Genomic DNA, 24,641 nt, shown 5'->3' with positions numbered 1-24,641 from the left:
TTGGGGGTCGTCTTTATATAGCCTAACTTAGACCAATTATTTCCATATCTGATGCCGAGAGACTAATGCATGCCTTTGTTTCATCTAGAATTGATTATTGCAATGCACTTTTTTCTGGTGCAGCTTGTTCAGAATACCACAGCTAGAATTATGACTAAAACCAGGAAAAGTGAACATATTACCCCTGTTTTGGCCTCTTTACATGGGCTCCCTGTGCAGTATAGAATTGATTAAGATTTTGCTGTTAACTTACAAGGCCCTGAATGGATTAGCACCTAGTTATTTGCAGGAGTTACTGACCCCGTATCTTCCAAACCGCTCTCTGAGATCACAGGATGCGGGTTGCTGGTTATTCCTAGGGTCAACAAAAGCAACACGGGAGGTAGGGCTTTTTCTTGTAGAGATCCTAAATTATGGAATACTCTGCCTTCGTTTGTCAGGGAAGCTGAGACCGTTACAGTTTTCAAGTCAAGACTAAAAAACACACTTTTATAAAATGGTTCTTATAAGAACATAAGAAAGTTTACAAACAAGGAGGCCATTCAGCCCATCTTGCTCGTTTGGTTGTTAGTAGCTTATTAATCCCAGAATCTCATCAAGCAGCTTCTTGAAGGACCCCAGGGTGTCAGCTTCAACAACATTACTGGGGAGTTGGTTCCAGACCCTCACAATTCTCTGTGTAAAAAAGTGCCTCCTATTTTCTGTTCTGAATGCCCCTTTATCTAATCTCCATTTGTGACCCTTGGTCCTTGTTTCTTTTTTCAGGTCAAAAAAGTCCCCTGGGTCGACATTGTCTATACCTTGTAGGATTTTGAATGTTTGAATCAGATCGCCGCGTAGTCTTCTTTGTAGGGGTTTTAATGTAACTTTAAAATTGCTGCTTTTGTATTATTATGTGTATACTGTTATTTAAATCTGTTATTTAAAAGGGTCTGACTGTGGCAGTTGCATGTGTGACATGCTATACAAATGTATTGTGGTTTGTTCTTTTTTCTGCTATGTACTGTACAGTGTTTGCGATACTTTTGTATAAAAAGTGCTATATAAATGCAATAAATAAAATAATAAATAAAATAAAACACAGGTAAGCATTGTAAAACATAGGTAAGCATTGTAAAACCAGAGGGGTATGGAAAGCATATTTTAGAAACAAGGCAAACCATGGCAGACAATGGTAAATGGTATAACCATGGGAAAAGCACGGGGCAAAAAACTGCAAAAATACTGTGCAAATTTGTTAAACTTGTGTAAATCTATTACAACCCCAAAATAAATACAAATGGAAACAATCAACACAGATCGTTTAAAGCTTTTTTCACATTAAGAGGAATTGATGACATTAAATTTCTGTTTGTGCGCCTGTGCCAATATCGTATAACACAATGTCAACACCTGGACCGTGTCGAGGGTCAGAATGGGCTCTCTTACAAACTGACAACGCTTACACAAGGCAAGATAAGAGCACGGGAGAGTTTATTATTAATGGGATCTCTTACAAACTAACAACACTTTCACACAGCAAGATAAGAGCACGGAAGAGTTTATTATTAATGGGATCTCTTACAAACTGACAACACTTTCACACAGCAAGATAAGAGCACGGAAGAGCTTATTATTATTATGATTGCATAAGCACTAGCAAAGCAACCTGGACACTCAATACAAAACAACAGTAAAGCATAGCAAAGTGTGATAAAGCACAGTGAAGCATAGGCAAAAAATGGCAGGCTACAGTAAATGCATAGTATAAACACAGGAAAAGCATGGGGAAAACTGCACAATTACCATGCAAAAATACCACAGTAAACTTTTAGAAGTTACACAAAAATATGTATATAGGGCTGCTCCGACTGATACATTAAATCAGACAGATTAATCAACTAAAGAGTTGATCGCAGATTATTTTTTTTAAATGTAATCATGCAGTTCTATTTTTGTACATAAAATAAAATCAACCAATAGAAGGTCTGCATTTTCTCTGCGGCAGTCCAATCATAAGTGAGCAGAGGCGGGACATAAACAGTTAGAAGGTCTTTAGTAGGTTTAACCAATGGAAGAGTCAAAGATCTGGACCTTGTTATACAGGTGTCCAATCATGACTGAACGAGGCGGGACACAATAGGGAGTTTAACCAATGGGAAAGTCAAAGATCTGCCCTGGTTTTACAGCTGTCCAATCAATTAGTGAGCAGAGGCGGGACATAAATATGTTAGGGTAGGGTATAAACATAGCGACATTTCGTGCAAAATATTGCTTATTAAAGAGACAGTTATTGAGCATAATATTGAGAACTTAGTAATATTTTGAATTGCTTTTCACAAATTAAAAACATTTTCAAAAACTTTCTCAGATAAAATGGAGGTACAGTATACACCAGAAATACCTGAACTGAAGCTGACACCCTGGGATCCTTCAAGAAGCTGCTTGATGAGATTCTGGGATCAATAAGCTACTAACAACCAAACGAGCAAGATGGGCTGAACGGCCTCCTCTCGTTTGTAAACTTTCTTATGTTCTTAAGTAAAACAAAAATAATTATATAATTATCAGGGATGGAAATAAGACTGCCATTGCATAGCAGTTTGATCAATTCTTGGTTTTAGTAATATAAGTTTAAAAAGACAAATCTGAACTTGTTCACACTGGGGCTAATCAAGCTCGTTGTGAAACCTGGAATGGGTAAAACTGCTATGCAATAGCAATAGTAGTCTAATTTACATCCCTGATGGGTGTGTGTGTGTGTGTGTATATAATGTATATGGGGGTCTCAAAAGCAAAAAGGTTGAGAAACCCCTGTGTAAAAAGTTGTCAGGATGTTAACAATGAAAATAAAAATGACAGGTATGTTATTTAAACAGTTGTAGCAGCACGCGGGGATGGGTAACGCTATATTTTTCGGAACCCTGCTGCTTACTCTTTAACTTAGCTAGAGTGCTTATTTGGAAGACTGAGGCCAAGAGTTCCAGCAGTAGACATTGAAACGCCTCCGAGTTCTATTAGCAAACTGTCTACAACCTGTACAAAACTGAAGACAGTACTGTGCTGACTATAAAACAGCAGAGAAAGAAAATAAATATGGCTTCAGCAGACCAGACACATTAATATTCCTTGAGAACATTTTGCAGAAACCGAGACAAAACACGTAACGGTAAACCATTCTTCTAAGACACAATTAAAACAAAATGTAAAATAAAAAATACTGTTCTTACAAGATTTTCTTTTAAAAGCAAATGCTAAATCAGCACATTTGTAAACTGTAAAATAAATTGAAATAAATAAATAAATACATATAATAAACATGCAAATCAACTTACATTGTTCAATCAATAGCAGCAAGTAACAATAAAACCAGCCCCACGTCATTTTAATGCTTTGGCATGTTTTCTTTTTAAACGTTTATCACGCTAAAGAAGTTCATTTCAAAGCAATGAAAACCATGCATCAGTTCAGTAACTGAAAACTGTATTGGCCTCATGTTAAAATAAGTGCACAAACAGTTGCCTGTCCACAATATAAATAGGAATCTGGGTTAAGATGCAGAGTCTGGAATGTGTTGCGAGTACATTGCATGTAAAAAATAAATCCAGGTGAGCAGGTAAATCATCTGGTAGTCCAATAGTCACCACTGTGCTATACACAATTTGAATCACGTTCAATGCAAGTGTCCCCTTATTTCAAATTAAATGATAATAATAACGTACCTTTTTTTCCCAAAGAGGTTCCTGTCCCTGGCTCTCCTAAGCAGACACGAGTGGTCCACTGGTATCCTTAGCCTTCCCCACAACCAGGAAGCAATCATGAGCCGGTGGAGAGGTGGAGAGAGGGGACAGCAGAGATAGCCAGTTCCTAGAAAAAACAACACAAAACAGATCCAGCATTACCGTCACTGGAGCAATATCATTGGAAACATGCAGTTCTGGGACTTGCATATAAAAGAATATATTTAATAATATAGCATCCCTATACACACACTCACATATTTAGCTTATTTGAGTCTCCATTTTTTCTTAAATAATAATTCCCATTCCTTATAAAGAAGCAGTTTTTTCCCCGTAAGCATGCAGCGTATCTTTTAGAGAGGTGGGGTGGGATAGAAAGGGTCCGGGGGGAGGGGGGGGGGGGTTCCTGAGATGCCTGTTTCTTCTTTGCTTTTCTTATTTTTTCTGTCGGCGGGGGAAGTCAATGCTCATTGCCTCAGACTGCAGGTTTCCTGTTGATATGGAAAACGCTTGTGCCTGTATGGTGCACCTTGCCAAGCGGTCTGCATTCCAGACATTCCTGTGCTTCAATGGAGCTGCTGTGAAACGCTTGTTTTTCTGAAAGAGGTTTTGGGATGGAGGGAGATGTGCTACTGCTGCTGTTGCTTTACCTTCAAACACAGACTGCTGACGCACACACTATGCCTTTTACAGCTTTAACCAAATATTAAAAGTTAACGTACATACATAGTGTGTCTGTTGTAAAATCGTACAATTTGTCGAGAGGACCTCAAAGCAAAGCTGAGTGGTTCTGCCTACTCAAATGGGCTAAATGATTTCTGTTGTAGTAACCCTTATACAAGTTACAGCAAAGTGTAATAAGGCACAGAGAAAACATGGTAAAGTACAAGCACAAAGAGGTATGGTAAAGCATGTTAACAAACATGGCAAATCAGTGTAAACTTTAGTAAATGCATAGCCTAGTACAACCATGGGAAACGCTGCAAAATTACTATGGTAAACTTTTACAAGGGAAGAGAGTCCATATTCAGCACAGGAAACCGACAGGGCCGACAGGGGCGAGTGGTTCATGTAAACCCTATACCACAAACAATCATTTCATATTCTGTATAGATTTTAAAATAAATAACATTACAATGTGTACATTTTTATATCAAATCAATTAATTCTTTTCTTTCATTTTCAACTGTTTACAGCCTCTGTCTTTTTCGGTAGCACCTTGAGTTTAGGCTGTCAATTTCAGCAGCACACCACTGGATTGGAATGTTTGCAAAGACACATTTGAAACTAATCCCAGTAAGCATATTATCCCACTCCAGTGGAATAACAAAAATATATCCCATACTAGATATACCCACGCTTGTGGTATAAACCTGAATATACCACCTAGTCTTCAGTCCTTAGCTTAAACAACCTTTGATGTCCTTTTTTGCAAAGAGTCATACCAATTACTAGGGAGTTTTTATAGACCTTCCCTGTAAATACATATTATATACAGACGTGCTCAAATTTGTTGGTACCCTTACAGCTCATTGAAATAATGGTTCATTCCTCCTGAAAAGTGATGAAATTAAAAGCTATTTTATCATGTATACTTGCATGCCTTTGGTATGTCATAGAATAAAGCAAAGAAGCTGTGAAAAGAGATTATTATTATTATTATTATTTATTTCTTAGCAGACGCCCTTATCCAGGGCGACTTACAATCGTAAGCAAAAACATTTCAAGCGTTACAATACAAGTAATACAATAAGAGCGACAGATGAATTATTGCTTATTCTACAAAGATATTCTAAAATGGCCTGGACACATTTGTTGGTACCCCTTAGAAAAGATAATAAATAATTGGATTATAGTGATATTTCAAACTAATTAGTTTCTTTAATTAGTACCACACATGTCTCCAATCTTGTAATCAGTCATTCAGCCTATTTAAATTGAGAAAAGTAGTCACTGTGCTGTTTGGTATCATTGTGTGCACCACACTGAACATGGACCAGAGAAAGCAAAGGAGAGAGTTGTCTGAGGAGATCAGAAAGAAAATAATAGACAAGCATGGTAAAGGTAAAGGCTACAAGACCATCTCCAAGCAGCTTGATGTTCCTGTGACAACAGTTGCAAATATTATTAAGAAGTTTAAGGTCCATGGAACTGTAGCCAACCTCCTGGGCGCGGCCGCAAGAGGAAAAATCGACCCCAGATTGAACAGAAGGATAGTGCGAATGGTAGAAAAAGAACCAAGGATAACTGCCAAAGAGATACAAGCTGAACTCCAAGGTGAAGGTACGTCAGTTTCTGATCGCACCATCCGTCGCTTTTTGAGCGAAAGTGGGCTCCATGGAAGAAGACCCAGGAGGACTTCACTTTTGAAAGAAAAACATAAAAAAGCCAGACTGGAATTTGCTAAAATGCATATTGACAAGCCACAATCCTTCTGGGAGAATGTCCTTTCGACAGATCTGTCAAAACTGGAGCTTTTTGGCAAGTCACATCAGCTCTATGTTCACAGACGAAAAAATGAAGCTTTCAAAGAAAAGAACACCATTCCTACAGTGAAACATGGAGGAGGCTCGGTAATGTTTTGGGGCTAATTTGTTGCGCCTGACACAGGGTGCCTTGAATCTGTGCAGGGCACAATGAAATCTCAAGACTATCAAGGCATTCTGGAGCGAAACGTACTGCCCAGTGTCAGAAAGCTCTGTCTCAGTCGCAGGTCATGGGTCATCAAACAGGATAATGACCCAAAACACACAGCTAAAAGCACCCAAGAATGGATAAGAACAAAACATTGGACTATTCTGAAGTGGCCTTCTATGAGTCCTGATCTGAATCCTATCGAACATCTATGGAAAGAGCTGAAACTTGCAGTCTGGAGAAGGCACCCATCAAACCTGAGACAGCTGGAGCAGTTTGCTCAGGAAGAGTGGGCCAAACTACCTGTTAACAGGTGCAGAAGTCTCATTGAGAGCTACAGAAAACGTTTGATTGCAGTGATTGCCTCTAAAGGTTGTGCAACAAAATATTAGGTTAGCGGTCCCATCATTTTTGTCCATGCCATTTTCATTTGTTTTATTATTTACAATATTATGTTGAATAAAAAATCAAAAGCAAAGTCTGATTTCTATTAAATATGGAATAAACAATGGTGGATGCCAATTAACTTGAAACTGACAAAAGTATTTCAGAGAAAATTGTGCATTCTTCGTTTTTTGTGGAGGGGTACCAACAAATTTGAGCACGTCTGTATATTGTAACCGGCCGGCACTCACGGTCGTTCGTTGCCCCTTTAAAAGCAGGACCCAGGACACAAGAAATGGATTTTCAAGCGCTTACGCGCTAATTTTAATATACACAACAATAAATAAACAAAACGAAACAAAACACCTAGCTCCGTTTTGAGCACTAACTAAACATTTCATGCAGGTCCCTGACTAGCTCGCAGGACGGCTACGCCGTTTACCTGTCATAAAAACACTGGAAACCACATACGTTTTAATTCAGTGCTTTGACTGCTCGGAAGCAGAGCGCACCTTCTGCCTCCTTCTACTCAGCAGCCCTGTGAGGACAAGCTGCACGTCTCAAATACCTTGCGCCTGGCATTATTTTACAATAAATATCAGGTGCGGGTGATAATTAAACAATAAACAAATTACCAAAATAATAAAACAATTAAACAAAATGTGCATACGCACATGTTTTCTTCAGGGAGGATACTATATATACACATATATACACACACACACACACACACACACACACACACACACACACACACACATATACATATACATATATATATATATATATAACACACAGCACTGCACTGTGAATACCAGAGATTGAGGGCTGGTTGACAGGTTCTATATGACAGCAGTGCAGAAGAGCACAGCACACAACAGGACAGGTTACCAAGGGGCTGTCCAGATAACAGAGGGGTGTGGGCAATCTGTTTTACTCTATCAGATTTGCTCACTGGTCTGCAGTATTGATTGAAGTTATGCGCATTTCATGATATAATATGTACTGCGATATTGTGACATGTATCACAATACATAAAATGGTCCTGATGGGCTACTTGTATATGATGCATAATAAGATCAAAAGATCATTTCATGATGGAACTATTTTGTTAAAAAAAAAATAATAATTGAGGTTGATGTGGAATGCAACAACGCACGATACATCTTTAAAACTACATTTTTGGAAAAGGAAAGAAACCTGTTAATTTTATTTAAAAAAACAAACAAAAAAAACCACCAAGTCCTATAATGTAAGGTTTCTAAGCCTCTCCCTGCAAGTTGACTGTTTCTCATTCTGTAACAGGGCTGATGCAAACACAACAGGCCATATAAATTATATTGTGACTGCTGAAATCTGTTTCTGTAGTTCAGTACAGAACTTTCTTACCTTATCAAATCAAAATGTATCCACACAGTCAATACCTGACGCTGATGTTTAATAACAATAAAATGACATGCCAGGGAGGAAGGCAGACAGGCAATGTCCGCTTAGCTCATAAGGCATTTCTTTGAAGATGGCCAAGTCCCGTTAATGATAAAAACAGAAGGGCTGGCAGCATCTGAGGATACCAGTCGCAATGCGTGTTCAACAGAAACAGGGCCAGTATCACCAAAGGAAATGACAGAGTAGTGCTGTATTAAACAAAATGAAATAAAAAAAAAAGAACACAGTGTGTGTAACCCACATGGACCTATTAGATAACCAATTAGATCAAACTTATGAGAAATGGAAGTCAAGTTGGCCAATGTTTTCTTGTCATTCACTTATTTATTTGTATTTACGCACACCAGCAAAACCTCACTAAGCTGCCACAGCCAGCTTGTTTTCAAGAGGAACCCTGAAAGCAAAAAGTAGAGAAACACATTTTAACATCATCTGTTCTCACACAGGTTCCTCATTGGTCAGTGATTACATATACTCTGAATCAAATATTGAAATTTACGCAGAGAAGCTGTATTTCGAATGTCGATTGGTAACCGATTGCAGAATCCAGGAGCTCTGTACAGGGTTAGAAACTTCCACTTGTCCTGCACCCAGTCCTGGGGTTCACAGCTCTCCTTGTTTAGGTCTCTTATTGAAATGATCAGGAGCCAGGAGTTTGAACAATAAGGCTCCTGCTAAATCTGCTCTGAACTGATGGCACTTGAAAAAGTTTCACCTGCATCTGTATGTTGACTGTTCATGTAGCAATAAGAGAAGGAACAATATGTTTAACAGGGGTTGCTCAAACTCCTGGCTACGGAAGCATTTAAACAGTATACTTAATTGATGGTAGTTCAGAAACCCAGGACTGGGTGCAGAGCTAGTGTGAGATTCTAACCCTGCCTGTACATAAAAAGATGTCTGGCTTATCTTTGTTCTCATAAGAGGAATTTTTACTCTAGCCCAAAAACGTTTGTCCATGTGACTTAAGAGTTTCAAACATCTGACTGAGCATTTGGATTTTATGGATGTCAACCAATAAAACGAGTACAAGTATAGGAGCATATGACTGCCTGCCTGCCTGCCTGCCTGCCTGCCTGTCTGCCTTCTTGCATGGAAAAGCCATTCCATTCTTGGCAAGAGACACGCACCGTCTCCCCATTACATCGCAGCGCAGACGCTAAGGAATACAGACCCAGCTGCCATTGTTTTTAATGATAGTAGGTGACATCATCCAAGTGGTAACAACAGCTCTAATGACTTTTTCGGATTTCTGCATCCAGCTCTACCATACAGGGTCAGGACTGTAACTCAGCTGTAATGCATCCAGTCCTGGGTTTCACAACGCAGAGCTAGGCATGTCATTACGATATTCCCCTAATTAAAGTTTATCGCAGTAAATCTGCACAGTAATTTTGCAGTTTTTCCCCACGCTTTTCCCAATATTTAAATATGCATTTATCATAATTGACCAAGGTTTGCATAAGCTTTTTTTTTTTTTTTTTAAATATGCTTTATCATGCTTTTACTGTGCTTTATTACTCTTTGCTATGCTTCTACTACATAGATTTGCAGTGTAAGTTTCCCATGTTTATACTAGGCATTTACCACAGTGCATCATGCTTTACCAAACCTCTCTGTGCTTTCCAATGCTTAATTCTGCTTTACCATGCTCTCACTGTGCTTTATTACACTTTGCTCTGCTTTTACTATGGGAAACTTTTATAAGGGAGTTTTTGTTTCCTGAATTACGATATTCCCCTAATTAAAGTTTATCGCAGTAAATTTCCCAAAAATAGGAGGAATGGCAAACACTGTTGCAGCAGCAAAGGTCATTCAAAATGATCTAGACAGCATTCAGAACTGGGCAGACACATGGCAAATGACACTTAATAGAGAAAAGTGTAAAGTATTGCATGCAGGCAATAAAAATGTGCATTATAAATATCATATGGGAGATACTGAAATTGAAGAAGGGAACTATGAAAAAGACCTAGGAGTTTATGTTGACTCAGAAATGTCTATAAAAAAAGGCCAACAAGATGCTCGGATATATTGTGAGAAGTGTTGAATTTAAATCAAGGGAAGTAATGTTAAAACTTTACAATGCATTAGTAAGACCTCACCTAGAATATTGTGTTCAGTTCTGGTCACCTTGTTACAGAAGATAGGAGGCACTTTTTTACACAGAGAATTGTGAGGGTCTGGAACCAACTCCCCAGTAATGTTGTTGAAGCTGACACCCTGGGATCCTTCAAGAAGCTGCTTGATGAGATTCTGGGATCAATAAGCTACTAACAACCAAACGAGCAAGATGGGCTGAATGGCCTCCTCTCGTTTGTAAACTTTCTTATGTTCTTTCTTATGTTCTTAATTTGACTTTTCCTCAGATTTTAGCTGAAGGGTCCCTTTCCAAAATCATAAGTTTGAGAGCCTGTGATTTAGGGCTCAAGGCCCCCCATGACATTATGAATCCGGACTGAGGATGCCCGCCCGGAAATTAGGCAGCAGCTTCGTGTAAATAAACTGATCCCCTGGCCTGGGGAACATTGCTTTGTCAGGATCATTTCTGCATGTGCTACAGCACCACCTGAAACCATCTCCCCCCCCCCCCCCACAGCAGCTGATGAAGCAGAGACTTTATCAGTCATGCAAACAGCATGCAAGGCATAGCAGAGGAAGCACAGTCACCACTCACAATGACCGGAATGGCAGCCCTGCTGTGATGTGTAATGCAGTTACAATTTGAAAAGATAATCTCTGCATTCCTGACAGCGCAGTGGATGAAGCCACTATCCAAACAACTCTGGAATGACACACCATCACCTGAATACTCAGTCCAGTACTGCACACATTCACCATACAGCTGCAGCGCTATCACTGTTTTCATTTAACATCATAGTCATCCTCATCATCATAAGTAAACTTAGCTAAATAAATAGTCAGAGCCACTCTATAGTCCGAGCACACAGCTATAGTGACAGCACTGTCGATAGGACAGTGAATCAGCTCTTCAAAACAAGCCCACGGCATCATGATTTAATCATTTAATCCTGTTGCAAAAAGAAATACTGAAGTGTGTATTTGAATAAAGTCAGTGTTGAAACAGAGCCATTATGACACATCTACTAATAATACTAAAAGAAAGTATAAAGTTCAATGACAAACGTTTTGCGTATGAGTTTCTCAAATGTCCCCAAACTACAGTATTAGGATACAACAGACAGCAGCACTGAGTGCTCATAGGTATGGATGCAATACTGTAGTGTGCTGTACTGTACCGTACAGACATAAACTAAAAACACAGTATACATACACGCACACATGCATACACATACATACATACATACATACATAAGAACATAAAGTTTACAAACGAGAGGAGGCCATTCAGCCCATCTTGCTTGTTTGGTTGTTAGTAGCTTATTGATCCCAGAATCTCATCAAGCAGCTTCTTGAAGGATCCCAGGGTGTCAGCTTCAACAACATTACTAGGGAGTTGGTTCCAGACCCTCACAATTCTCTGTGTAAAAAAGTGCCTCCTATTTTCTGTTCTGAATGCCCCTTTATCTAATCTCCATTTGTGACCCCTGGTCCTTGTTTCTTTTTTCAGGTTGAAAAAGTCCCCTGGGTCGACATTGTCTATACCTTTTAGGACTTTGAATGTTTGAATCAGATCACCGCGTAGTCTTTGTTCAAGATCGAATAGATTCAATTCTTTTAGCCTGTCTGCATACGATATGCCTTTTAAACCCGGGATAATTCTGGTTGCTCTACTTTGCACTCTTTCTAAAGCAGCAAGAGGGAGGTGACCAGAACTGAACAGAATATTCTACTAGGTGAGGTCTTACTAATGCATTGTAAAGTTTTAACATTACTTCTCTTGATTTAAATTCAACACTTTTCACTATATAGCCGAGCATCTTGTTGGCCTTTTTTACAGCTTCCCCACATTGTCTAGATGAAGACATTTCTGAGTCAACATAAACTCCTAGGTCATTTTCATAGATTCACATACATACATACATACATACATAGATATACCGTAAGTAAATAAATAAATAAAGCTAGCTACTGTCTCAATTAAAATTGAGATTTGGGGAAATACTCCATTAAAATTAATTGTCATTTCCCTTGTTTTAGGAACTACAATTGACGCCAAAAAAAAGTAGACGGTATAGCTGCACCTCAGCCGGGGCCTGGGCTGTTTTTTGAAGTCTGCTATATGCGTTATTGAATTTTGCAACTCGTTATGTATCACATCATGATGGAATTTAGTTGTAATGTCAAACACATTTTATAGAAAAACGTAATACTATGGCATGGGTACAGAGACTACCACAAAAATTGTTCTGTTACAAAAACTACTCAATTAGTTTTCCCCAAAACACGACAATAAGTCAACCGGCACCTTTGTAAATATTAAATACAGAATTTTGTAGTTATGCAATATGCTTACACTCACGTCAATTTTTAAATTAAAAAAAAAACTTAAATACACACATGTTTTCATAGCGCTGCTTCTCCTCGAACCGCCGCCCGTCTTCATCTGAGAATCCTGGGCAGAACAGTGCTGTGGGTCACATGACTCCTAAAACGGATCCCTCGTGCAAAACCAAGGACGTCTTGCGCCGTAGTTATTTTGCATGCAATTCAGTATGAGCAAAGAAAAGATGAATTCAGGTAACAACATGCGCCCGCCTAAAATCCACTTGGCAAACCCCATTGCTCACAATAACACCATGCAGCCGCTTCGTGAATTAAATCATGATGTTGTGTTTGCACACATAGGAATAACTCTTTTTTTTTAATGAAGTTTAATTCATTTGGCATGGTAGGCCTGTTGAATACAATATAACATATGTACTGTATATATAACAGGGCAGCGTTTTCTCATGCATGGTGAGTAATAATATCTCAACATCTGTCTGTGCCACACATACAATTTCTCCACGATTGTAGTCACAAAACCACGGCAGAGCAGTAATACTATAGACTGAATGAATGCAAAGTGACGCCACTAACCAATTGTTTGTTCAACGATTTATCTAGGGTTGCCAACTGGTCATCACTTGAACACCACTTGGCTCGCATTGTTGGTTTTGTCCGGTTTTGTCCGGATCGCTTAGCTTGCATTCTCAGTAGGGTTGCCAACTTTCCATTTTTCCAAAACCGGACAAAACCAGCAATGCGAGCCAAGTGATGTTCAAGTGATGATCAGTGTAGTTCTCAAACTTAACAGATCGATAATAATAATAAAAAGAGTTTAGAAATACCCAAACGGCAATGAACAGTAATTAAGCAAGATTCGCAAGAACCGGACTTTTGCTCTCCGGTCAGTGGTTCTGACCGTACACGGTACAAATTCCCTTAAAACCGGATGTCCGGTCCAAAACGCCAACCTCCTCCACCCTCTTCGCTGGCATTGCTGGTTTTGTCCGGTTTTGAAAAAATGGAAATTTGGCAACCCTAGATTTATCAAAAAGCCGGACCTGTCAATCAAGTGCTAAAAAAAGACAAAGAAAACTCCTAGCTAGCTGTCCGGTTTAGTAATTGGAATCTTAAACCCTACAGCTGAGTATCTGAATTTAATTAAATATAAATTAAACTCAATTAAATGTGAATTAAACAAGACACTCGAGATGAAACTCATTTTGCAATGGTTACACAATGCATTTATTTATTTATTTATTGCATTTATGTTGCACTTTTTATACAAACGTATCGCAAAGAATGATACAGTACATAGCAGAAAAAAATAACAAACCACAATACATTTGTATAGCGTGTCACACATGCAGCTGCCACAGTCAGACCCTTTAAATAACAGATTTAAATAACAATATACACATAATAATACAAAAGCAGCAATTCGAAAGTTACATTAAAACCCACTAAGATACGCATACGAATTTCCCCTGCACATTCCTTTTCATGTGCACCTTGCTGTAGAAGGCAATCCAGCCCATCCGTTTCCGTTTCTGTCTGCTTGCTGTAATATTGAATATCACCTGCTAAATATTTGCACAGCCTTGGCATAATAATAATATTATCTGTAGGGAGGGAGAGGACATGCTGAGCTCCCATAGCGTCTCTCTTTTACTGGAATGTGAGCATATTAATGAGGCATGTTAAGTATATTTATCTTGGGGTGGGGGCTGGGACTATTGTGAAGCTGTCTGCAGTGTCTGCGGTCATTGAATCCTTATTAATCCAAAAGGAACACGCGGGCCGTTGGAACGCAATGGAATGTAGTAATTCTATAAATTTATGAATGACTCCATTCATCCCCAGACACGCCCCGAAACCCCGCTCGTTGCTCCTCGCACTTCTGAAAAGAGCTCACAGGCCCCGCCTTCCCACAGCCCCTCCACCCCTTTGGAATGTCCTGGCTCGGTGCCTCACTGTCGATTGGCTCGTAGCCCGGGGGTAGGCGGGGCTGCGCTGAGCAGCACAAGAAGCGTATAAATTGGTGCTGCGAGGCTGTGCTGAACTACAGTCTAACAGAAAGGCGATAGAATTCGGATCAGAAACAAGAAGAAGTAAATAATAAGCTCTCCATATATTTATATAGTCAGTATTCAGCTTGATCTTGAAGTACCTCGGCGAACCGCAACTTGGAGAAAGAATTTTGGACTTGTTCTAAATCTCGGATTTTTTAAATAAGTTTTTAAAAAACAATGGAGAAAGTTGTTTTGCTCGCGTTCCTTACATTTGTAAGCATTACTCTGGTAAGTTTTTTTTTTTTTTTTTTAAGGATTTAACATTTTTTAATACATGTTACTGTACTGTCACATTTGTTTAAGTCTTAATAATTCACATTCCACTCATTAAACAGCATGATCCATGCATACAAGCATTTCATACTGTAAGATAACCTATATCATTATTATTTGCACGACTACAGTCTGGTGCTGGAAACAGTGAACACGTTGCTCACATTACATCCGTGCAATTCATTCACTCACTCAACTAGCAGAACCGTTTAACCCTTACCGTTATCCTTTCCTCGATGTTAGGTCCAGAGTTACTGCCCCGCGGAGTGTAACTGCCCCGCCGAGCCACCCCAGTGTCCCCCGGGGGTAAGTGCAGTGCCGGACGGCTGCGGCTGCTGCAAAGTGTGCGCCCGGCAGCTGAACGAAGACTGCGGTCCGGCCCAGCCCTGTGACCACCACAAGGGACTGGAGTGCAACTTCGGGGCGGATCAGAGGAGCTACCGGGGCATCTGCCGAGGTAAGAAAGAAACCATCGCCCATTACCATTACCCACGCTGATTGCAGGGCTGCCTCCTCCAAAGACTGTCACCCAACATATTTTAAAAAGGTGGATTTGATACATTAATTATTCAACTTAAAGCCAATGATCTCAACTCTTAATAGTTTACTGAGGTTAGCTGAAGTCATGGTAAAGCAGAGCTGCAGGAGGAAGTGAAAACATTGGAACAAAACATGGTCAGCATTCAGCGCAGTGGGGGTATGCCTGGGACACAGCAGAGAAACAAGCTGGTGTGATGGAGCTCAGTTTGTACTAGAAGACAAACTCTGATGTAACTGTACTATGTAACATGCACGTGCTGTACACAAACATTCTGCTGTCAGTCTTCATGGCAAGGCTCTGTGAGAGCTAACCTGCCTCTGTCACAGTCTTCATGGCAAGGCTCTGTGAGAGCTAACCTGCCTCTGTCACAGTCTTCATGGCAAGACGCTGTGAGAACTAACCTGCATCTGTCACAGTCTTCATGGCAAGACGCTGTGAGAGCTAACCTGCATCTGTCACAGTCTTCATGGCAAGGCGCTGTGAGAGCTAACCTGCATCTGTCACAGTCTTCATGGCAAGGCGCTGTGAGAGCTAACCTGCATCTGTCACAGTCTTCATGGCAAGGCTCTGTGAGAGCTAACCTGCCTCTGTCACAGTCTTCATGGCAAGGCTCTGTGAGAGCTAACCTGCCTCTGTCACAGTCTTCATGGCAAGGCTCTGTGAGAGCTAACCTGCATCTGTCACAGTCTTCATGGCAAGGCGCTGTGAGAGCTAACCTGCCTCTGTCACAGTCTTCATGGCAAGGCTCTGTGAGAGCTAACCTGCATCTGTCACAGTCTTCATGGCAAGGCGCTGTGAGAGCTAACCTGCATCTGTCACAGTCTTCATGGCAAGGCTCTGTGAGAGCTAACCTGCCTCTGTCACAGTCTTCATGGCAAGGCTCTGTGAGAGCTAACCTGCCTCTGTCACAGTCTTCATGGCAAGGCTCTGTGAGAGCTAACCTGCATCTGTCACAGTCTTCATGGCAAGGCGCTGTGAGAGCTAACCTGCATCTGTCACAGTCTTCATGGCAAGACGCTGTGAGAACTAACCTGCATCTGTCACAGTCTTCATGGCAAGACGCTGTGAGAGCTAACCTGCATCTGTCACAGTCTTCATGGCAAGACGCTGTGAGAGCTAACCTGCATTATAAGGATTGCAAGCTTGTTTTCTGGTTGTCTTAGTTCACAGGGCTACACAGGTGACCTGTACTGCGTATTAGTTAACTATGGAACAGTTTATTTTATTCTGTACACTGTATAACTATGTGCATGTGTGTGCGTGCATGCAGTCTAAAGGGGTCTGGTTTCAATGGCTTTATATAGGAAGAGATGGGCTATTTATCTGAACTATATAAAGGGGAGTGTATTTTTGTATAATGTGAATTCTATCTGCCAGATAGCTAGCTAGCTAGAATGACATTGTAAACAAGTGAGAAGTGCCATGCTCTAAATGTAGAACCCCTCCTTTCATAAAGCACTCGCCAGAGTGTCAGCAGCTCTTAATAAAACTGCAGTGGCAATCCCCTCGCTCTCTGGGTTGTATAACACAATCTGAAATACAACACAGCTTTCTTTACAGGGTTTGGTTTTTTTGTGTAAGGGGAACCACAGCACCCCCTTGTGGCTTTCCTCGATATTGTAATTTTTTGTATACACAGCGCTGCTTCAATGTTTGACCTTAATTTACAGTCGGGCCGTGTTGGCAGTACATTGTAAACGTCTTGTATTTTCAGACATATATATATATTGCCATTTGCAGTTGTATGGTAGAATGCAGTGGGAGTTGGCCCCTTGGTGACTTGAGTAATGTATTGGAGAGCGTGCACGAGCTTTGACTGAATAGCCTGCAGGCTCACGATCATCCACTGCTAACTGGCAGCTCGGAGACAGAGAGGGGGAGGTGGGGGTGTTTTGAAAGGGGAGAGGGGGGGAGAGGGGTCTGTCCTGTGAACTTTAGTCTAGTTTAGCTGGTCAGAGAAGCTGCTCACTGTAGAAATCAGTCTATTGAAATAATCAGCTGCACAATATCTACGACAGAAATATCTACACTTCAAATGCCCTGCCTTTGAACATATATGTGCTTCACTTTACAGTTGGTCTGGTTCGTGCATTTCCTTTATTAAAACAGGGCAGGGCATGATGTTGACGTTCTCTGTATTCTCACATCAATAACAAGTTGATTTAGGCCACTGTCCTGCAGCAAAGCTTTTTGATTCCCAATGGACTACATGCACATAGAGTAAAGTGCTTTTCCACACGACCCAAGGAACCCAATGCAGAATCCATGTGACTGCACATGCAGGAGAGCAGGGAGTGCAGTCAATGTGACCTGCAGCTCGGATCTCAGCCCCTTGAGTTAGTAACACACTGCTGGCTGACTGGGTGTTCTTTTTCCAGACAGCCACAATAGCTCAGCTCCCAGGTCTTTGGGGAGTTGGAGAATCTTTCCAGCACAGTAGCAGATTCAAATACAGCTTTCCTGCTGTTTCCTCTATTATTATTATTTTTTGTTGAGGTGCTTCAGGGGACACTTGTGGGGGTTAGAGATCTCGCTACTGTGCTGGTGCGGCTCCTGCTTGGGTCTGCCAATATCCCAGCATGCACCATGCTGGCTGCGGGCACCAGCAGCAGACAGACTAGGGAGAAAATGAAGTCAGCCCTGAGGAATGTGAAGGTCGGAGAGTTGAGACGGGGGGCCTGTGTGTGTGTGTGTGTGTGTGTGTGTCTGTGTGTGTGGTGCAGAAAGCAGCAAGCTGGAATTTTCATTAGTCTGCCTCAGAAAACCAGGTGTAAATTATCAACACACAGGCAGTTTAGTGAGCACAGCATATCCGAGCACAAGCATGTTACAAACATACATGCATGTTCTAGGTGTGTGCAGCCAGCATGCGTACAGACACTACCAGCCATGCACAATCCGCTGGTGCTCTTGCTTACCTATGGGTCAATTGAAGACTTCCTGTCAATGTTTCTCACTGAACGTATACACTCAGCGCCAGTGAGTGTTTCACACTTACAGATTTGCTTTATGTTTTTTTTTTTTTTTGCTTTGTTGTTCACGCTTATTAAAGAAGTTGACAGAATCTCACAATTTCTTTCTGTTTATCGACAGCCAAGCTGGAGGGCCGCACCTGCGAGTACAACGGCAGGATCTTCCAGAACGGGGAGAACTTCCAGCCCAACTGCAAGCACCAGTGCACCTGCATCGACGGGGCGGTGGGCTGCGTGCCTCTGTGCCCCAGCGAGCTGCCCCTGACCTCTGCATCCTGCCCCAACCCGCGCCTCGTCAAGGTCCCGGGACAGTGCTGCGAGACGTTCGTGTGCGACAAGGAGGTCAAGAGGCACCACGGCAACAAGGGTCCTAGCAACGCCTATAACAACGAACTCTACGACTTCGGCAAGCAGCGCGGGTACAAACACCTGGCCGGTAAGAGCAGCTTTATTTATTATGTAACACAATTCAAAGACAGGGAGTCTTTACTAGGAATCGTAAAGAAACATCATAAAATGACAAATGTTTTTACTAGAAGTCCTTCTCAATGTTAATCTTTTCTTTTCTAGTTAATTTGAATGTGAACATGCATTGCCACAAATATATTTCAAACAGTATTGCCCCAGATTAATATGCTGGAGTGAAGGGGCCGCCGTTTCTCTTTGTGGAAAAGGGCTGTGCTGATATTTGCAGTGCTTGTTGCCGTGTCTCCTATTAAACTCTCACTGCCTGTGTCCAGCCTGGAGGCCTCTGTTCGAAGGTCGCTCCCTGCAGAAGAAGTGCGTCCTCCAGACCACGGACTGGTCCCAGTGCTCCAGGACCTGTGGGATGGGCGTGTCCACCCGCATCACCAACGATAACGGCCAGTGCAAGCTGATGAAGGAGACACGCCTGTGCAACGTGCGGCCCTGCTACCAGAGCCACATCGCCAAACTCAAGGTACGAATCAGACATCAGACTGTTTTAGCTGCAACCATTCACTTATATAGCGCCTTTATAAAAGTTTAGCACAGTAACAGCATAGCAAAGTCTTAAAAAGCATGTTAAAACATAAGTAAGCATAGTGAAACCCAGAGTGGTATGGTAAATGATGTTTAAATACATGACAAACCAGGCTAAACTACAGTAAATGCAGTCGTTCCTATTCACATCTGCAGGTGTGAGCTGAATTGTTTGAAACAGCAAGTGGAGCGTTCTGCTTTCCTTACTGGTTGAAGTATCAGCCAGCTTGTCTGCCAATTTTCACGCAGCAGAATTCAAGTCTCGTGCTTCTCTCCAAGAGATGTTCCACAGTTTCTGTTGAGAAGGCAGGCTGGCACCGGGTGCTACACTGCAGCTGCATCCTAAATTATCAGCATTTACCGTGCATAAGGAAGCTCTTTCCCACGTAAACGCATACTTGGAAAGGCAAGCTGGTATAAATAAATTACTCCATCTCTCCCGTCTTCACCCCAAGAAGGGGCCGGCGCTGTCCTGCGAAGGCTATCCCATGTCATGTATTTATACAGCACCTCTATAAAATGCACAGGCAGGCTCGTAAATCTAGCCCATTTAAATATAGTCGCTTCCTGCGGCCCTGCTTGGCAACCCAGGGGCCTGATTTAGGAAGCAGGGTTTTAGGAATGCTCCAGCAATAAACATGCAGGCTGGTGCGGGCAGCTGAGCTGAGGCTCCATGTGGTGAAACCTCCTGACACAAAAAACATGCAGGCTGGTGTGGGCAGCTGAGCTGAGGCTCTGTGTGGTGAAACCTCCTGACACAATCAAACACAGCCACAGCATTCCAGGGCATTCGTCTGGGGCTTCCCTAGTTGTCTGTGAGCTGTTTGTAAAACATTACATTTTAACAATGGTCACATTTTCAAAGCGTTTACTCCAGTCTTAATTTTACAAAACTAGAATTGCACCACGGAGTTCTATCATTCAAGTCCTCTTGAGCATTGCAAGGGGTTTCTCGTTTTGTAACATTCCCGTGATTTTTTTCTCCTTTCAAAAAATAGAAGTTAATTAAAGGCTGGAGGCAACGTTTTGAAAATTCTTAAATTAAAACGCATATTCAAATATTGTTTTAATCTTTAATTAGCTGGTATTAAAATGTCTCAACATGGTACCCCATCAAACTATTGTTAGGGAAAGGAGAGAAGCCCCCCTACGTGCTTTACAGATGTTCATTTAGTCATTGGTTTCCTATTATTATTATTATTAGTAATAGTAGTATTCCTTTGCATATTTTTGATTCAGTAATTTTATAATTTCAGTTACACAAACAACTACGAACAGAGACTTTGAATGTTCAAAGTAGACTAGTTAACAGCATTGCTGAACTAACCCTGCACCCCCCTCTCTCTCTCTCTCTCTCTGCAGAAAGGGAAGAAGTGCACTCGCACCCGTAAAGCCAAGGAGCCGCTGCACCTGTCCTACGCAGGGTGCAAAAGCACGCGCCGCTTCCAGCCCAACTACTGCGGCACCTGTGTGGATGGCCGCTGCTGCGCACCTCAGAGGACCCGCACGGTGAGCGCGCGCTTCATCTGTGAGGACGGAGAGGCTTTCGACCGCAACGTGATGATGATCCAGTCCTGCAAGTGCAGCTCTGAGTGCAGCCAGCTGAACGAGGCTGGTTTCCAGCCCTATTACAGGCTGTACGGGGACATGCACAAGTTCAGTGAGTGAGAGGGATCCGGGCAGATCACACAGAGAGGGAGAAGAAGGGAGAAAATCCAACAGCACTGAAACTGGAAGGACTGTGTGTGTGTGCGTGCGTGCGTGTGAGGCTATGTTCAAATGGCATTGGGGGAAACCAAAAGGTGTACGCCAAAGTGTTGTATCTTTCCTGCACTCTTTGAGCACTCCTGAGAAGATACAGAATGTTTTGCGAGACTGGATGTCTGCTGACGGGAGTTAGCGGTCGATGTGCGACTGTCCCCTTCTTTGGGACTAATAATATCTGTCGCGCGGCTTCTGGCCCGTTCTCGTGTTCAGTGGCTGTGATTTGTGTTTGTATGAACAGTACGGTGTGTTCTCTGGTGATGCTGTACTTCACAGGGCTTTCTGAATCTCTAACTCCACCTATCCCCCCTCTGAAAGCAACAATCCTCTACTACCAAGACTGGGAAGCAAATGTTTAAAAAAAGAACTGAGTCTCAAGTCCTTTAAGGAATAAAATGGATCCGTCCTTCTGGAAGGCAATGGAATGGAGCGTGAGAACGTGGTCTCAAGTTGACCTCTAGTAACTTGTATCAACACCTGTTGTAACCCCCTGCTTCATACTCTGAAACAAGTGCTGGGAACGCTAGAGGGAGAGCCGAGAGCCACGCAGACAACAGAGCAATAAGCCCTGGTTCAGGCCAAAATGGCAGCTAATTACAATAACGTAGCCATCGTTACAAAGTTCTTGTAAATGCTTTAGAGATGCGCTCTCCCCAAATTCTCTCCCAAACTGTTTTACACGCTGCAATAGAACAGCAGAGGCCCTGTTAGAATCCATGGTAAACGGTACACTCTGAAGGGGAAGCAGCAGTAGCCACAGTAACTATTTTTTCTGCATATCTCTGTTTTTTCTTTAGATTTAGATACTAGATTTTGCACAAAAAAGCTTCAAAACGCTGTTGTTTTGGAACTATGAAAAATTAGCTTCTTTTTTGGAAGCTGTTTCTTATACAACCATTTGTAACACATGTTCATATTGAATTCATGTTATATTGTTGTTCTTTGTATGTATGTATGTTTGTTCAGTATATCAGACTGCGCCGTGGGGAGATGTTCGTTTCGGCTGTCAAGCACTTCGGCTTGTTTAGTCGTGTTTTTATTTTACTTTTGTTTTGTTCCCTGTACAGTGAATTCTGCCCTGTGCTACTAAACTAGCCTTTCTATTTAAAAAACAAAAATGGGACTGAGACTGTAACGAGTATATGACACTAGTATACTTGAAATAGAATGTATTGTGTGTACATTACTGTGTACTGGAGTTTTATGACATTTTACATTTTATATTGGAAATGTCATTCAATGGTATGCGTTTGTACAGAACAGTGCTGTGCTTTAACATTTTTATGAAACATTTATTTAAAAAATATATACTAAAAAGCTTTGTATACGACAGCAAGCTTTTCATTATTTTGGTAATGCTTTAAAATAACAGCTGCAAATTCCAGGAATTTCATAGAGATTCATAGAATTGCATAGGAGTAGCATCTGAATAACACACACACACACATATATATATAGAGAGAGAGAGAGAGATATTATTGTTTAAGCCCTAAAGTCACTTTTAAAAGCTCCTGAAGTGGAAGAGCACAGGAACATGGTGCACTGGTGGAGCTCACAGGGGTTTGGGGCTGTTGAAAGCAGAAGCGTTGTTTTAGATTGCACAGTGTACATACACTGCCATTGTCTGGGTCCCTCTCTCTATTCATACAGCCAGTAGGGGGAAAGCCCTTTAGATGTGGCTAGATCAGGCCTTTGTACATCATGGATTCTATTTCATGCAAACGTTCATTCTCAACCCCACGGCTGCATAATTACACTACGTGTACATCTCTGTGTATTTTGTATTTATCGAAAATGTAGCATCTGTTTTATTTTGGAGATAAATATTAATAATATTAATATTAATAATATAGTGGATTTTGTTTTGTTTATTATATATTGAATGTCTATTGTTGTTTATTTTAATTATTATTATTGTTGTTGTTTTTTTAATTATTGAATAATAAATTTATTTTATAGATAATGTGCTTTTTTTCCCTTCTTTTTCTGGATCTGTTTCAGTTCCAAAGTTAGACTTGTTAAGAGTATGTTGGCGAGTCCTATACTATTTATGCTACCATACTGCCCTGAAATACAGGGATGGAATTATGACTCCATCCCTGGTTTTACTAGGAGTTTAATAAGACACCCCTGAGCTTGTTACCTCTACACTGTAGCTAGTCAAGCTCATAGTAAAACCTGGAATGGCTAAAACTGCTATAGGAGTCTTTATTTTCATCCCTGCAGTACCACGTGGGCTTCCACACACACAGTCTAATGTAGCACATTAGCACACCAGGCCCACACAACCTTATAGAAACCGTAAACTAAATATCAGGGAATGTAAAGAAACAGGACTGCCAACAAGGTCTGCCTGGTGTCTAATAAGAGTAGAACGCACAGAAGGTTTAAAGTCTATAGAAACATGTAGTCAGTGAGACACCCAAGAGTAATACTGTAGTGTCCAACTCAACATGACTGCGGGTGACTGCTAGGTACAATCAGCAAGCATGAGGACAGGTAGTGTTTGACAATCACTGATACATTGGCATGCCCTGTTTTAAATAGTAAAGTGTTTCTCAAACCCAGTCCTGGGGACCCCCTGTGTCTGCTGGTTTTCATTCCAACCGAACTCTCAATTATTCAACAAGACCCTTAATTGAACTGATAATTTGCTTAGACCCTTTTAGACCCAGGACCGAGTTTGAGAAGCCCTGATTTAAAAGCAAGAAAAGGGAGTTCACAAAAAGCCTTTGAACGCCACTGAAAACATTGTGACCCCTCTTCTATACCCAGCATACAAGATGCAACACTTCACTACATACCTTCAAATACACGTGGAAATGTGTCCTAGTAATATATAAACAGGGCACCAGGTCAATTAATCCAGCAGTGAATGTTTAATTGAGGCTTGCATAATGAAAGCCTATGGCGATCGATAAGCGATCAATGGATTTTGATCAATGTCTGCACCTGCCTATACACTGCAGCTTCCTTATCCTGTATGGGTCAGGCAGGGCTCTTAATGAGGCTGGTGGAAGCCTGACAGGGAGCAGGGCTCGGCCTGTGTGCAGAGTGCAGTCTAGGCAGCTATCATTGCACAGTGTCTACTGTAACTGCAGGAGTGCAAAAAAAATACTCAAATACGCCAGCGTCACAGTGTCCACTTCTTAGCATGGACTTCTAGGATTACTGTCTGCAGGCAAAGCAGCTAGAGAGGAAGAGCACAGCAAGCATGCCGGCTGTAGAACAAGGTGTCAGACACACAGCGTTTTATTAAGACATTACAACAGTTAAGCAGTGGACTCGTCTGGATTGAGGGATCAGTATCGCTTCAAGGCCCTTTCTCACGATGAAATACCGAGGGACAACTCTCAGGGACCTTACACCAAACTCAAAAAGGAAAGCGATGTGGCTCACATGTAAATAAGTAAGGATAAGTATG

At 41.4% G+C, this 24,641-nt stretch overlaps 2 protein-coding genes across 3 annotated transcripts in view; one reads left to right on the top strand and one right to left on the bottom strand.

Moving 5' to 3' along the window:
* The window catches only part of LOC117402041 (regulator of G-protein signaling 5), a 130,826-nt gene extending 117,989 nt beyond the window's left edge, over window positions 1-12,837 (bottom strand). The window contains exons 1-2 of one of the 2 annotated variants that reach the window (XM_059007260.1): window positions 12,666-12,837; window positions 3,702-3,846 (exon numbers count right to left, since the gene is read on the bottom strand). Coding sequence is in view for 1 of the 2 variants with exons in the window: in XM_059007259.1 (XP_058863242.1) it covers window positions 3,702-3,799 (98 nt within the window). In the remaining variant the exon portion in view is untranslated. Of the gene's footprint in view, window positions 1-3,701; window positions 3,847-3,976; window positions 4,119-12,665 lie in introns of those variants that run through there. The other variant, XM_059007259.1, reaches the window with a different exon arrangement.
* Window positions 12,838-14,650: 1,813 nt separating this feature from the next.
* LOC117965557 (CCN family member 1-like) lies at window positions 14,651-23,180 on the top strand. Its single transcript, XM_059007255.1, has 5 exons — window positions 14,651-14,893; window positions 15,182-15,395; window positions 18,573-18,887; window positions 19,192-19,391; window positions 20,816-23,180. Exons 1-5 carry the CDS (start codon window positions 14,843-14,845, stop codon window positions 21,119-21,121), a joined length of 1,086 nt encoding a protein of 361 aa, XP_058863238.1. The 5' UTR covers window positions 14,651-14,842; the 3' UTR covers window positions 21,122-23,180.
* The last annotated feature ends 1,461 nt before the right edge of the window (window positions 23,181-24,641 follow it).

The sequence above is a fragment of the Acipenser ruthenus genome, chromosome 34 (genome assembly GCF_902713425.1).
Source record: "Acipenser ruthenus chromosome 34, fAciRut3.2 maternal haplotype, whole genome shotgun sequence".
NCBI classification, from domain to species: Eukaryota; Metazoa; Chordata; class Actinopteri; order Acipenseriformes; family Acipenseridae; genus Acipenser; species Acipenser ruthenus.
This window is presented reverse-complemented; position numbering and strand designations above follow the sequence as displayed.

Coding starts and splice junctions, on each gene's coding strand:
- LOC117965557 (XM_059007255.1), top strand. CDS start 14,843: ATGGAGAAAGTTGTTTTGCTCGCGTTCCTTACATTTGTAAGCATTACT. Junction 14,894..15,181: donor CATTTGTAAGCATTACTCTG/GTAAGTTTTTTT, acceptor CCTCGATGTTAG/GTCCAGAGTTACTGCCCCGC. Junction 19,392..20,815: donor GCCACATCGCCAAACTCAAG/GTACGAATCAGA, acceptor CTCTCTCTGCAG/AAAGGGAAGAAGTGCACTCG.